This window comes from Trachurus japonicus, chromosome 10 (assembly GCF_045865225.1).
Source record: "Trachurus japonicus isolate A0001 chromosome 10, Traja_1.0".
NCBI classification, from domain to species: Eukaryota; Metazoa; Chordata; class Actinopteri; order Carangiformes; family Carangidae; genus Trachurus; species Trachurus japonicus.
The window spans coordinates 30,778,577-30,791,003 of record NC_140916.1 but is presented as its reverse complement, the minus strand read 5'-3'; the positions used below and the strand labels follow the sequence as shown (position 1 = coordinate 30,791,003).

The window sequence follows — 12,427 nt, the reverse complement described above, 5'->3', positions numbered from 1 at the left end:
TTTACCAGCTTCAGACTAATTGTGATGCTAGAAAAATGACTTGTTAGAGGGAGAGTGGAGGCTCTCTGCCTCCCTCACCGCTGCTGGAAACCAAACCTGTGATTAGAGCGGACAGAGCGGACGGGCCAGCGCAGTGACACAGCTGTGACCAGCTGTGTGTGTGCCACCGCGAGTCCGTGACATGAACGTGTCCCGTATCGTAATCTCTTATGACAGACAGGATTACATAAATGCGCACATCGTAACATTTACATGATAATTCATCAATCTACTGATTGATTATCAGAAGCTCGTTGAAAACAACTACACACGAGTCGACCGAGAGGAGGGTGAGGAGCAAACAGTGGAGAAGTGACCGGACTAGGACTTTGATCAACATTACGTCTCAAATTAATTAATTAATTCATAAACTGTGTAATAAGTGGGATAATATAGAGTTTGTCTGTTGTTATAGAGATATAAACCCAGACAGGATGTATGAAACCCTGTCATTTTGTCAAGAAACTGTCATTTCCATCCTGCGGTTTGCATGTTGTCATATGAGGAGACCTGTCAAATCGGACACAAATATGGCGGCGGTCCCTTCGACGTGACGTCACTGCAACCCATGAATAGGTGAGAACATTGTTTCATGTCTTAAGTCCATTCCAGCTACTGATGCTAACATGACTCAGTCAACCACAGCAGATCTTTCTAAAGTTAACTTGACAATTACACATGACAGTTATGAACCACATCCTTTCCGGGGGGATAACACTGATAGGATGTCAGTCTCTGAGTGGGAGGAAGCTATGAGGCTTTACCTGAGTAGGAGGGGCATTGAGCTATGTTACCAGGTGGATGAGGTTTTGGGCAAGCTAAGGGGGAGGGCACGTGATGTAGTGACCATTGGGCTTCGCAGTCAACCCTCCTTAGACTTAAAGTCAGGCCCTCATCCAGTATTTGACATACTTAAGCAGCACTTTGGTGACTCTGTGACCTCCTTTATGCCCCTTGCTGACTTTTATGACACAAAGCCACGACCCACAGAGACAGCTGTTGACTATTGGATCCGGCTTAACAAAGCCATTGACACTGCTGTAGATGGACTAAAGAGACAGGGAAAGACTCTCGACAATCCTTCCTGTGAAGTCACAGTCATGTTTATCACTCACTGTCCAGATACTGAGCTGTCTCTAGTCTTCAGCTGCAAGCCGCTGGAAGAGTGGACGGCTACTGATGTTCAGGTGAGGCTGGATGAACACCACCGAAAGAGGCGCCTCCAGCAGCGTCAGTCTTCAACCCCAACCGGAAGCCTGCAATCCAACCAGGCTGCGAACGTTTTGCAGTGCCACGCCCAGTCTGCAGGGGGGGGGGGGCCCTGCCCCTCAACTAGTTACAGCCAGCAGAACGTCACAGTCTGAAGGGCAGTCGCTTGACCATGTTATCACTCTCCTTGAGCGGTTACTGCAGTGAGAGGCCTCCCGTCATTCCAGGTCACCAAGGTTAGGTGCTGGTGGCCGCAGCAGGTCTCGGGGCCCGTGTTCTGTTTGTGGGGGTGACGACCATGACACTGTGTCTCATTGCAGGAGAGAGCGGCTTTGTTTTCGCTGTTACGCTACTGGACATCAGGCTGTGACCTGTCATAGCGCTCCTCCTTCTGACTTACCTGCTGCTCAGTCTGGTGGTTCCAACCAGCAGGGAAACTAGCTGGCCCACATGAGCAGGGGAGTAGTGTAGGGCCAAATGACGTGTCCCCACAAGATTTTGATGATGTTGATCTTGAGTCAGTATACTCACAGTTCTGCTCCTTAGCAGGTGATAACTCCACTGTGATTATTCAAAATACACAGAGACTGTCTGCAACTGATAACCTGTTTCACACTGATGTGCTGATCAAAGATACTGTAAAACTTAGAGCTATGCTTGACAGCGGCTCTATGGCCTGTTCCTTGAGCTCTAGTGTGCTCCCCCTGCTGAAGCAGAACAATGTTGTTTCCCCTGACTCTGTCTCTCCCACTTCAGTTGTCCTTGTTGGATGTGGAGGTTCGAGAACAAACCCTGTCGGCGTGTGTGAGTTGCAGATGAGGGTGTTTGGCTGTTGCTTCTCGGTTCCAACGCTCATCGTGGAGGGCCAAAGTGATGATCTCATTCTTGGCAGCAATGTCATGAAACACCTCATTCGAGCGCTGAAGCACTCTGGAGACTTCGGGGAGAGAACGTCTCTTTCTGGTCAAGTCCCTGTGGAGGAAGGGAGCCTGCTGCAGCTGTTGACCACTGTGGAGACATGGAGAGGTGATGAGTGTCCTGCTAAGGTTGGTACTGTTAAACTCAAGCATGCAGTGACCCTGGAGCCCTTGACAGAACACTTAGTCTGGGGTCGCCTACCTGCCCATCTATGTCTCTCAGCTGGCAGCACGGTGGTTGTGGAGCCAAGTGTGTCAAGAACTGTGCCGCGTTCAGTGATGGTGGGCCGTGTTGTGACACCACTGTGGGGCGACGGATGTGTTCCAGTGAGAGTCATTAACCCCTCCCCCAGACCAGTGACATTGAGACGCAACTGCAAGATTGCTGACGTGTCACCCTGTGTGGCACTGGAAGACTTTGACACTGACTACTTTTATGTAACTGACTTGCCTGATGAAGTGAAATGTACTGTGACAAAGACAGCTGACAAACCTGACACAGCCAGTGAGAAGAGCTTGACTGTTGACTCAGACTGTACAGCCAGACCAACACTTAACCCTATGCTCTCTGACCTTGGACTGCAGGACATTGACATTGACGCAACTCACCTGTCCCCCTTCTGGAAAGCGAAGCTTGTTGACCTGCTGGCTAAGTATGAGTCCATCTTCTCTCGCCACAGGTTGGACTGTGGTAAAGCCAAAGACTTTGTTCACCGCATCCGACTGAGTGACAGCAAGCCCTTCAGACTCCCCTATCGCCGACTGTCCCCATCACACTATGAGAAGCTGTGGGTGGCTTTAAATGAGATGGAGGAGCGTGACATCATAAGGAAGTCTGCAAGCGAGTACGCATCACCTCTTGTTCTTGTCTGGAAAAAGAACGGCGACCTGCGTCTCTGCACTGATTTTCGGTGGCTGAACGCACGCACTGTCCGCGACGCACATCCCTTGCCTCACCAGGCTGATGCCTTGGCTGCCCTGGGGGGGAATGAGTTCTTTTCAACCATGGATCTGACCTCTGGGTATTATAACGTGGAAGTACATTAGGAGGATAAGAAGTTCACCGCGTTCACCTCTCCTTTTGGGCTGTATGAGTACAACAGGCTCCCGCAGGGACTTTGCAACAGCCCGGCCACGTTCATGAGGATGATGATGGCTATCTTCGGTGATCAAAACTTTTTGTGCCTCTTGTGTTATCTTGATGATATTCTTGTGTTCGCCCCCAATGAACAGCTGGCATTACAGAGGTTGGAGATGGTGTTCGAGAGGTTAAAGGCGCACAACCTGAAACTAGCTCCCAAAAAGTGTCACTTCATGAGACCTTCGGTGAAGTTTCTGGGGCATATTGTGACGAAGGAAGGCATTTCAACTGATCCAGAGAAAGTCAGAGCTATTGTGGAGTTGCAGGAGAATGACTTAATGGTGGAGGGCACTGACGTCCCATCCCCCACCAAGATCAGATCCTTTCTTGGGATGGTTGGGTTTTATCAGCAGTTTTTTGAGGGGTACTCTGGTATTAGCAAGCCTTTGTTCGCGCTGACATCTGGTGGAGAGAGGGCGCGACGTACCAGAGGTAAGCAGGTCCGGCTTACATCTCGGACCCTCTCTTCGGCTGATTGGACTCCTGCATGCAGTGAGGCTTTCAGTAAGCTAAAGCAGGCTTTGTTGAACAATGTCACTCTCACTCACCCCGATTTCAGTAAGCCTTTCCTCCTGTCGGTTGATGCCTCCTCCAATGGTCTCGGGGCAGTGCTTTCTCAGCTGGCTGATGGTGATGATGTTGCGAGGCCCATTGCGTTTGCCAGTCGCTGAATTATGCCCAGTCTCGCTACCCAGCACACAGGCTGGAATTCCTCGCACTTAAGTGGGCTGTGTGCGACAAGTTCAGCCATTGGCTGAGAGGTCACAAATTCACTGTATGGACCGACAATAACCCGCTCACTTACATTCTCAGTAAACCAAAGCTGGACGCCTGTGAGCAGAGGTGGGTGTCGAAACTGGCCCCATACGACTTTGACATCAGATACATTCCTGGTCCTAAGAATGTGGTGGCGGACGCCCTCAGTCGTGAGCCTTTTGTGCACCCCAGTGTTCTCCATCGCCTCACTACAGTCCCCTATGGTGCACTTTTGGAGGCAGCAAATGCTTTGGAACCTGACTGTGTGCAGGATGCTTTTCGCTGGTCCTGTGATCCTCTCAGCCGCCTGCAACATCGTCCCTTGACTGTGGCCTCCAACAGTGCAGTGGCAGTGCCCCAACACCTTCCTATCTCCTCAAAAGCTGTGTCAGCTGTTCTTGAACACTCTCTGGAGAATGATTGCTTGCCCCTTCATGCATTCTGTTTGCCGCAACTCACTCAGTCACTTCTGCCTTCCGACCTGTCTGATTTCCGCCCTTTGCCCATTGACAAACTGACATCGTTGCAACGTGCTGATCCATGCTTGGTTCGAGTTCTCCACTTTGTGTAACGCCAGAGACGTCCGTCGAGACGAGAACGCCCCCGTGAGCGGGTTCTCCGGCACTGGGAACAACTTTCCATCAAGGCAGGTGTTCTGTATCGCACGTCGAAAGATGTTGTGACGAAGAGAAAGACGTACAAGTATGTCGTACCCACTAAACTGAAAGATAAGGTCCTGAAAGGTATCCACGATGAGGCGGGTCATCAGGGGCAGAAGAGGACGCTCTACTTGGCTAGACAGCGGTTTTACTGGATCGGGATGGAGAAGGATGTCAAGGATTATGTGCAGCACTGTCGGCGTTGTTTGGTCAGTAAGTCTCCTGAACCTGAGGCCAGGGCGCCACTCGAGAGTGTTAAGACATCCAGACCTCTTGAGTTGGTCTGCATTGACTTTTGGTCAGCTGAAGACTCTTCCAACAGGTCTCTCGACGTGCTCGTTGTGACTGACCATTTTACTAAACTGGCTCAGGCCTACCTCTGTCCCAACCAGTCCGCCAAGGCTGTCGCTCATCAACTCTGGAACAACTTCTTCTGTGTTTATGGCTTCCCAGAGCGAGTGCACTCAGACCAAGGTGCGAACTTCGAAAGCAGCCTGATTGCAGAGATGCTCCAAGTCGCTAGCGTTGAGAAGTCTCATACAACACCTTACCATCCCATGGGCAACGGGGCAGTCTAAAGGTTCAGTCGCACCCTTGGGAACATGATCAGAGCTCTTCCACCCAGAGCCAAACAGAAATGGCCCCAGCTCCTACGTTCACTCACCTTCTCCTACAATGCAACAGTCCATGAAACCACAGGTTTTGCACCTTTTCTACTCATGTTCGGCAGAGTCCCCAGATTGCCGGTGGACATGTTGTTTCAGTCTGTGCTCATGGATGAGCGAGTGGTGGATTATGATGTCTATGTGCAGTGTCTCCGCCGTGACTTGGCAGAGGCTATCAGGATTGCTCAGATTTCAACCACAAAACAACAAGAGAAGCAGACTGAGCTGTACAACCGCAAGGTCAGGGGTGCACCTGTGGAGGTCGGGGACAGAGTCTTGTTGGCTAACAAAGGAGAACGAGGTCGGAGGAAGCTGGCTGATCGCTGGGAGAGTCATCTGTACACTTTTGTGGAGAAACAGAATAACACTCACACCTTCAGACTCAGGAACTGTGCGACAAACCAGGAGAAAGTGACCTGACTGATGAGGCTGAGGATGAGTCTGTGGTGGGTGTAGAACATGATGGTTCGACTGTTCTTCCTGGATGTGGACCTGAGGACAGGACTGTCTATTGGATCTCTCAGCTCCCAGCCTCCACCGGAGATCAGTCGACCTCTATGGCTGATGTGGATGGACATGACAAGACCGGATTTGACGCACCTGATCAAGTTGACCCTGACAGTTGCAATGAGAACAGGCTTGACAGTTCAGACAAGAGCATTTCTGACAAACTGAACCAGTCTGACCCTTGTGGTTCTGCTGTTAATGCTGACTGTTCTGTTGACTTACCTGACTCTCAACCTTCTGTCTCTCTCTCAGTTGACTTGCTGCCTCCTGATGCTAGGTCTGTTACTGCATCAGAGGCAGGACAAAACCATTCCTGTGATAGTTTGCAGCGAATGCGAACAAGATATGGAAGAGTTGTTAGGCCAGTCGTCAGACTTATTCAGAACATGCACCAGAAAGTTGTTGCTGGCCGCTAGTTTTATTTCTTGTTATGGCCTTACATATGTGTAGGTGATTATTGGCTCAAATATGGCCTATGAGTTCCTTCAATTTTGAGGAGGGTTTGGTTCTTATATTTTTTTTGTGATGGTTTGACACCTGTGTGTGACTACTAGATGGGTGTGTCCGGGTGGTAAATTTGTGTGCTGCTTTACTGACATGATTTCTAAGTAATTTAACTTGTATATGGGCATGTTATTCCTATGGGTGTCGGAAGGCTTTGCTACCCTTCCTCATTCTAATTCTTCAAGAATAGTCTCTTGACTGGAGTATTTGGTATCTGTGATATTAGCAGCACTGTACACTTTGAACATTTTTTTTTATCCATTACCTCCTCTTGATATGATGTTATTTGTACCTGGTATGTTTGTACTTATGGGAATATGCGGTCCAGTCTCATATTTTTTTTTCTTTTGGTTTGGTTATATGGGCAAGTGGAGATCAGTAGGGGGGAATGTAGCGGAGTTAAAAGATAATTTGATTCCACTTGCCATAAAAACTCACCACACAACACAAAAACTTGTTTTTCCTATGGTAATTAAATGCATCGCCCCTGCGGATTAGGGTCGTGCACCCCAGGGGGTAGCCGCAGTCGGACGATGCTATTTCCCTGGTAGGTGCACAAGCTACGAACTCCGCTATTGTTTCATATTAATTACTTTAATTTCAATGCTAAGGGGTGGTTTAAGTTGTATTTCTTAAGCATATAGCTTCCAAACGGTCAAGCACGTCCTTTTCCATATAAAGTTGACGGTGTTTTTCTTTTATTTCTGTTTACAACATGGCTAGGGTTACACGTGGTAGCAAACCTGCACTTTCCTTTTGTTTTACACTTTTCAGCCGTGTATGTGTGTGTGTGTGAGAAAAGAAGAGCTGGACTGACTGTAAATGTGGATTTCTCTGCCAGGTGCGCTTTGTGTTATTTTATGTTAGTTTTGAGAATGTTTAGGCAGTCGGACTATGCTATTTCCCTGCCGTGTATGTGTGTGTGTGTGTGAGAAAAGAAGAGCTGGACTGACTGTAAATGTGGATTTCTCTGCCAGGTCAGTCCATGTGTGCACAATAAACGGCGAGGTTGCCAACGGTGAAGGTCTGACTCGTATGTTAAAACTACACAACGCAAGGATGAGTACCAAAACCGCTACACTAGCAACAACGATGATGTTATGTTGGCACTTTAATTCTAACGGGGTGGGGATAAATATAGATATGGAGGAAGGGATGGAGAAAGAGAGAGTGTAATCTACCTTTCTTCTGCAGAATAGCACTCCCGCTGCGCCTCCCTATATGGTTCTCGACGTAACAGGTGTAGTTGGCAAGGTCTGCCTCCTCCACAGCATCAAAGATTAAGGACAGCTGCACCTCCTTCTCCCCTAAATGCTCCCTCAAGATCCTGGACAAACAAAGAGACAATGATAGTAGTTAAAGAGAGCAGAAACTTCATATCCCCTCAAATTTATTCATTTAAAACCCTTTAAGGAATTAGAGGTGGAAGATGAGAGGAGAGCAGCAAGAGCACAGACGTAACATCAGAGGAAAGTGGACTTTCCTCTTTCCAGATTAGGCTACTGCTTAAAAAAAAATCAACGGAGGAAAAGCAGAGAAGCGAGAGTGGGAGAAAGAGGTAGATGTGCAAATCTTAGAGACAGGAGGAGCTCTGTGTCTCCCAAATTACTCCTCCTTAAATTCCTGCAAGAATGAAGAAGATAACAGGAGAGAAGTGGATGGGAAGAACAGGGGAGCAGTGAAATGAGAAGCAGAGCTGTTGCAAAACAGAGTAGAGAGCAGATGAAAAAGGAGGACAGAGGGAGGCATGTGTAGAAAACATTGCCGACAGCTGGAAAAAGTCTCTCTCCTTATGGTGAGGTCACTCTCCTCTAAAAGCCTGCAAGGAAGAGGAGCTCGAGGAGACTGAACCAATGTTTAGGTCACAATATGCATCTTTAAGGCAGAGTTAAGGCCAGAGTCAGTCATAACCAGTGATACCTGAGATCACACCGACTGGGCTGCAACACAGATGGACTAGCTGCACAACAGTTTGGAAAATATCTAACCATCAGCTTGCAGTGGCTGTAGTAGGTAGCTACTACTTTAAGCTTTCCTAAAAAGATTATATAGAGAGTTGTACAAAAGAAATCCTGCTTAATCTTCACCTATGGGCTTCTACTCATGTGTGGTGGTGACTGTGTCTGCTGGTTAAAAACCCTGTGTCTGGCTCTTTATTTGATGAATTGACACAAACATGAAATCTATAACGGCTGCTTACATTACATCATGCTAACAGTGTAATGGCCCTCCTTAATCCTGAGAGTTACAGCAGTGAGTAATGGACAGGAGTGTTTTTGCAGAACTTGAGTGATGTCGCAGAGAAACTGACTTTGAATTATTTGGATATTTAATGTTATCTCTTAAATTGATTTTCTTATCTCAAAAATGAGTGTATGAATTTGTGAGTTATGGCCAACTCATTGGTCTATCTATGTGATCAGTGTGATGTTTAACTTTGACATTTGGCCACCCACTTCATTTTTTAGGCCAAATAATTCTGCCAAGTTTAAGAGATATCACATTCACAAGGCCAAATATCTAAAAGTTGACATCTTCACCAGCTGATGATCCAAAGTAAATCCGCTTATTTATCAGGTTATCAGTTTATTCTTGGCAATTTAAAACAGCATGTTTCACTTTTACACGAGAATCAATATCAGGAATGAGTACATGCTCTGCAAAATCAGATCAAATCAAACAAAGAGCAGCATTGCTTACAGCTAAAACTGTCAATCATCTTTATGGTGGAGTTCATCCTTTTAATTTCTTATGGCAACAATGTAAAATGCCATGTTCGAGTAGGCTACAGAGGACTTTGTCTCTGCAACCAGGCAGCGTTGCAATTTATGATTAAGATTCATCTGTAATCATGGTGCAGGTTTGAGAGAGGAAGAAGAATATTGCAGTGATTTTGAAAAAATGGGGTTATGAGATTGAAAAAGCAAAAACAAGTTTGTATTGACTGTTGGCTGAAAAATATATTTCAGTATGTGTGTTTTTTTTATTGTCTAAAAGGGGAAAAAAGAAAAGAATGAAAGGAAAAGACCACCAGGTGAGAGAAAAGGGGAATCGACAAAAAAAGAGGTAGACATGTCCATATAAGGTTATCATTAGCTGACCTGAGCCTGGCTGAGATTTGCTGTGTTATGTAGTTTTAAATCTTCAGTGTTGAGCCAAATGGAACCAAGAGACAGCAGGGTTTTTGAAAATAATTATAGCTGCTGCGCAGCGATGGGTCGGGTCCGGGCTACTTTTGGGCAAATTTAGGCAATTCTGAGCAACAAACAGAAGAATAGGAAGACAAGACAGTTGACCTTATAATGTTCAATTTGCATCAGTTGAGGATTGAACCCACAACCTCGGGAACCAAAGACCATTGTCTATCGCACTGAGCTAATTGACAAGAGGCAGTTCAACAGTGGCTTCACAAATTGAGTAAACCATTCACTGTCGTGCAGGCAGATTTGAAACCACAGTAAAAATAAAAATCAGTTTTTGAGGTAAAATTCTGATATGTATTTGTCAAACATCTACTATGAATCTAAGATGTTAGGAGCCTTCGCACATGGTCCAGTCCAAGCTATTTGGATTTTTAAATTTAGAGGCTTTCTGTGACGCGATAATTAGGACAATTGTCTTGTGTTTCGTGTTGAGGACAACTGACATTTTGACCTGTCATCATCATCACCCTTGCTGGGTCTCGAACTCACAACCTCTGACACCAAGAACCAGCTCCTAACTCGCTGAGCTAATTGGCTGGTAGTGAAATTTGCTGTGTAGCTTCATTTATCCACTCAGGTGAGTCAGTGCCCGGGCAGCTGTTGTGAACGCAGATTTCAAAAAGTCAGAAATTCTATTATCTAAACAAAAATCTGTTAATACATAAGACAGAAAAACAGCTTGAGGACATCTGACATTTTGATCTGTCATCATCATCATGACCCTTGCTGGGTCTTGAACCCACAGCCTCTGACACGAAGAACCAGCTCCTAACTCACTGAGCTAATTAGCTGGTAGTGAGACCTGCTGTGTAGCTTCATTTATCCACTCAGGTGAGTCAGTGCCCGGGCAGCTGTTGTGATGAAATGGTCAAAATTTCAGAAATTCAGTCATCTAAACAAAAATCTGATAATACATAAATTGCATCTTGACAGCATGGAAATGTTGGTGATTTGTTTTTCATGATAAGTGTTTTGCTTCATTAGAGAAAATATGATGTTTATAAATTCCACTCTCACATTGACTGCAGTTGTTCCCATGAGAGCAGAATTCAAAATGTTCTCAAAAATTCAGTTTTTGAATTAAAATTCTGATATTTGCTAAACTTCATCAACCATGACTCCAGAATATTGTCATTTTTTTTCAGGAAGTTTGAAAATGTATTTAGCAAGAATTTGATGGTATATGTTTACAGTACTGTTTACAGTCAAACGTTTTCATGCACTGTTGGCTCAATTTTTGTTTAATCAAAAATCCGAGAAACAAGTTTTGTGGAGGACGGTCTGGAGATGCTCTGTAGCAAGTTTGGTGTCAATTGAGCAAAAATTGTGGGAGGAGATACATTTTAAAAGTTTTACAGTTATTGAAAAAAACAGAGTGATGGACTTCATAATTTGTAATAAGTTTAAGTGGACAAAAGTTTCAGCAGTATTGAGGCTACATTGTGGTGAAGTTTCAACACTGTAGCATCTACCGTTGGTTTGGTAGGAATTTTTAAAGTTTTTAAATTTAAACGCTTATTGTGCCCCCCCTAGGAGGGGGGGGGCACATGTCCTTGGAGTTGAGTGAATCTGGCATGGGTTTGGATGTTTCTGTGAAGTTTGGTGAGTTTTCGCCCATGGGAAGTATGACTTCCTTGGAAGAAGAAAGAAAGAAAGAAAGAAAGAAGAAGAAGAAGATTATAGCTGCTGCGCAGCGATGGGTCGGGTCCGGGCTACTTTTGGGCATATTTAGGCAATTCTGAGCAACAAACAGGAGAATAGGAAGACAAGACAGTTGTCCTTATAGTGTCCAATTTGCATCAGTTGAGGATTGAACCCACAACCTCGGGAACCAAAGACTGTTGTCTATCGCACTGAGCTAATTGACAAGTGGCAGTTCAACAGTGGCTTCACAAATTGAGTAAGCCATTCACTGTCTTGTAGGCAGAAAAAGAAAAATCAGTTTTTGAGGTAAAATAATGATATGTATTTGTCAAACATCTACTATGAGCCTAAGATGTTAGGAGCCTTCGCAGATGGTCCAGTCCAAGCTATTTGGATTTTTAAATTTAGAAGCTTGCTGTGATGCCACCATTAGGACAATTGTCTTGTGTTTCGTGTTGAGGACATTTGACATTTTGATTTGTCATCATCATCATCCTGGCTGGGTCTCGAACTCACAACCTCTGACACCAAGAACCAGCGCTTAACTCAGTGAGCTAATTATCTGGAAGTGAGACATGGTGTGTGTCTTCTCAAATAGACTCAGGGAGTCAGTGTCCGGGCAGCTGTTGTGGACGCAGATTTCTGTTATCTAAACAAAAATCTGTTAATACATAAATTGCATTTAGACAGCAAAACAGCTTGAGGACATCTGCCATTTCAAACTGTCATCATCATCATCTTCTCCCTCGCTGGGTCTCGAACTCACAATCTCTGACACCGAGAACCAGCTCCTAACTCACTGAGCTAATTGGCTGGTAGTGAGACCTGCTGTGTAGCTTCATTTATCCACTCAGGTGAGTCAGTGCCCGGGCAGCTGTTGTGATGAAATGGTCAAAATGTCAGAAATTCAGTCATCTAAACAAAAATCTGATAATACATAAATTGCATCTTGACAGCATGGAAATGTTGGTGATTTGTTTTTAATGATAAGTGTTTTGCTTCATAAGAGAAAATATGATGTTTATAAATTCCAGTCTCACATTGACTGCAGTTGTTCCCATGAGAGCAGAATTCAAAATGTTCTAGAAAATTCAGTTTTTGAATTAAAATTCTGATATTTGCCAAACTTCATCAACCATGACTCCAGAATATTCTCATTTTTTTTCAGGAAGTTTGAAAATGT

At 45.3% G+C, this 12,427-nt stretch overlaps 1 protein-coding gene across 2 annotated transcripts in view; it reads right to left on the bottom strand.

The window, feature by feature from the left end:
- il1rapl2 (interleukin 1 receptor accessory protein-like 2) overlaps positions 1 to 12,427 on the bottom strand; it is a 668,322-nt gene that overhangs the window by 46,570 nt on the left and 609,325 nt on the right. For both annotated transcript variants that reach the window (XM_085788549.1, XM_085788550.1), the window contains exon 9: positions 7,579 to 7,724. In XM_085788549.1, the coding sequence (XP_085644675.1) occupies positions 7,579 to 7,724 (146 nt within the window). The remainder of the gene's footprint in view (positions 1 to 7,578; positions 7,725 to 12,427) is intronic.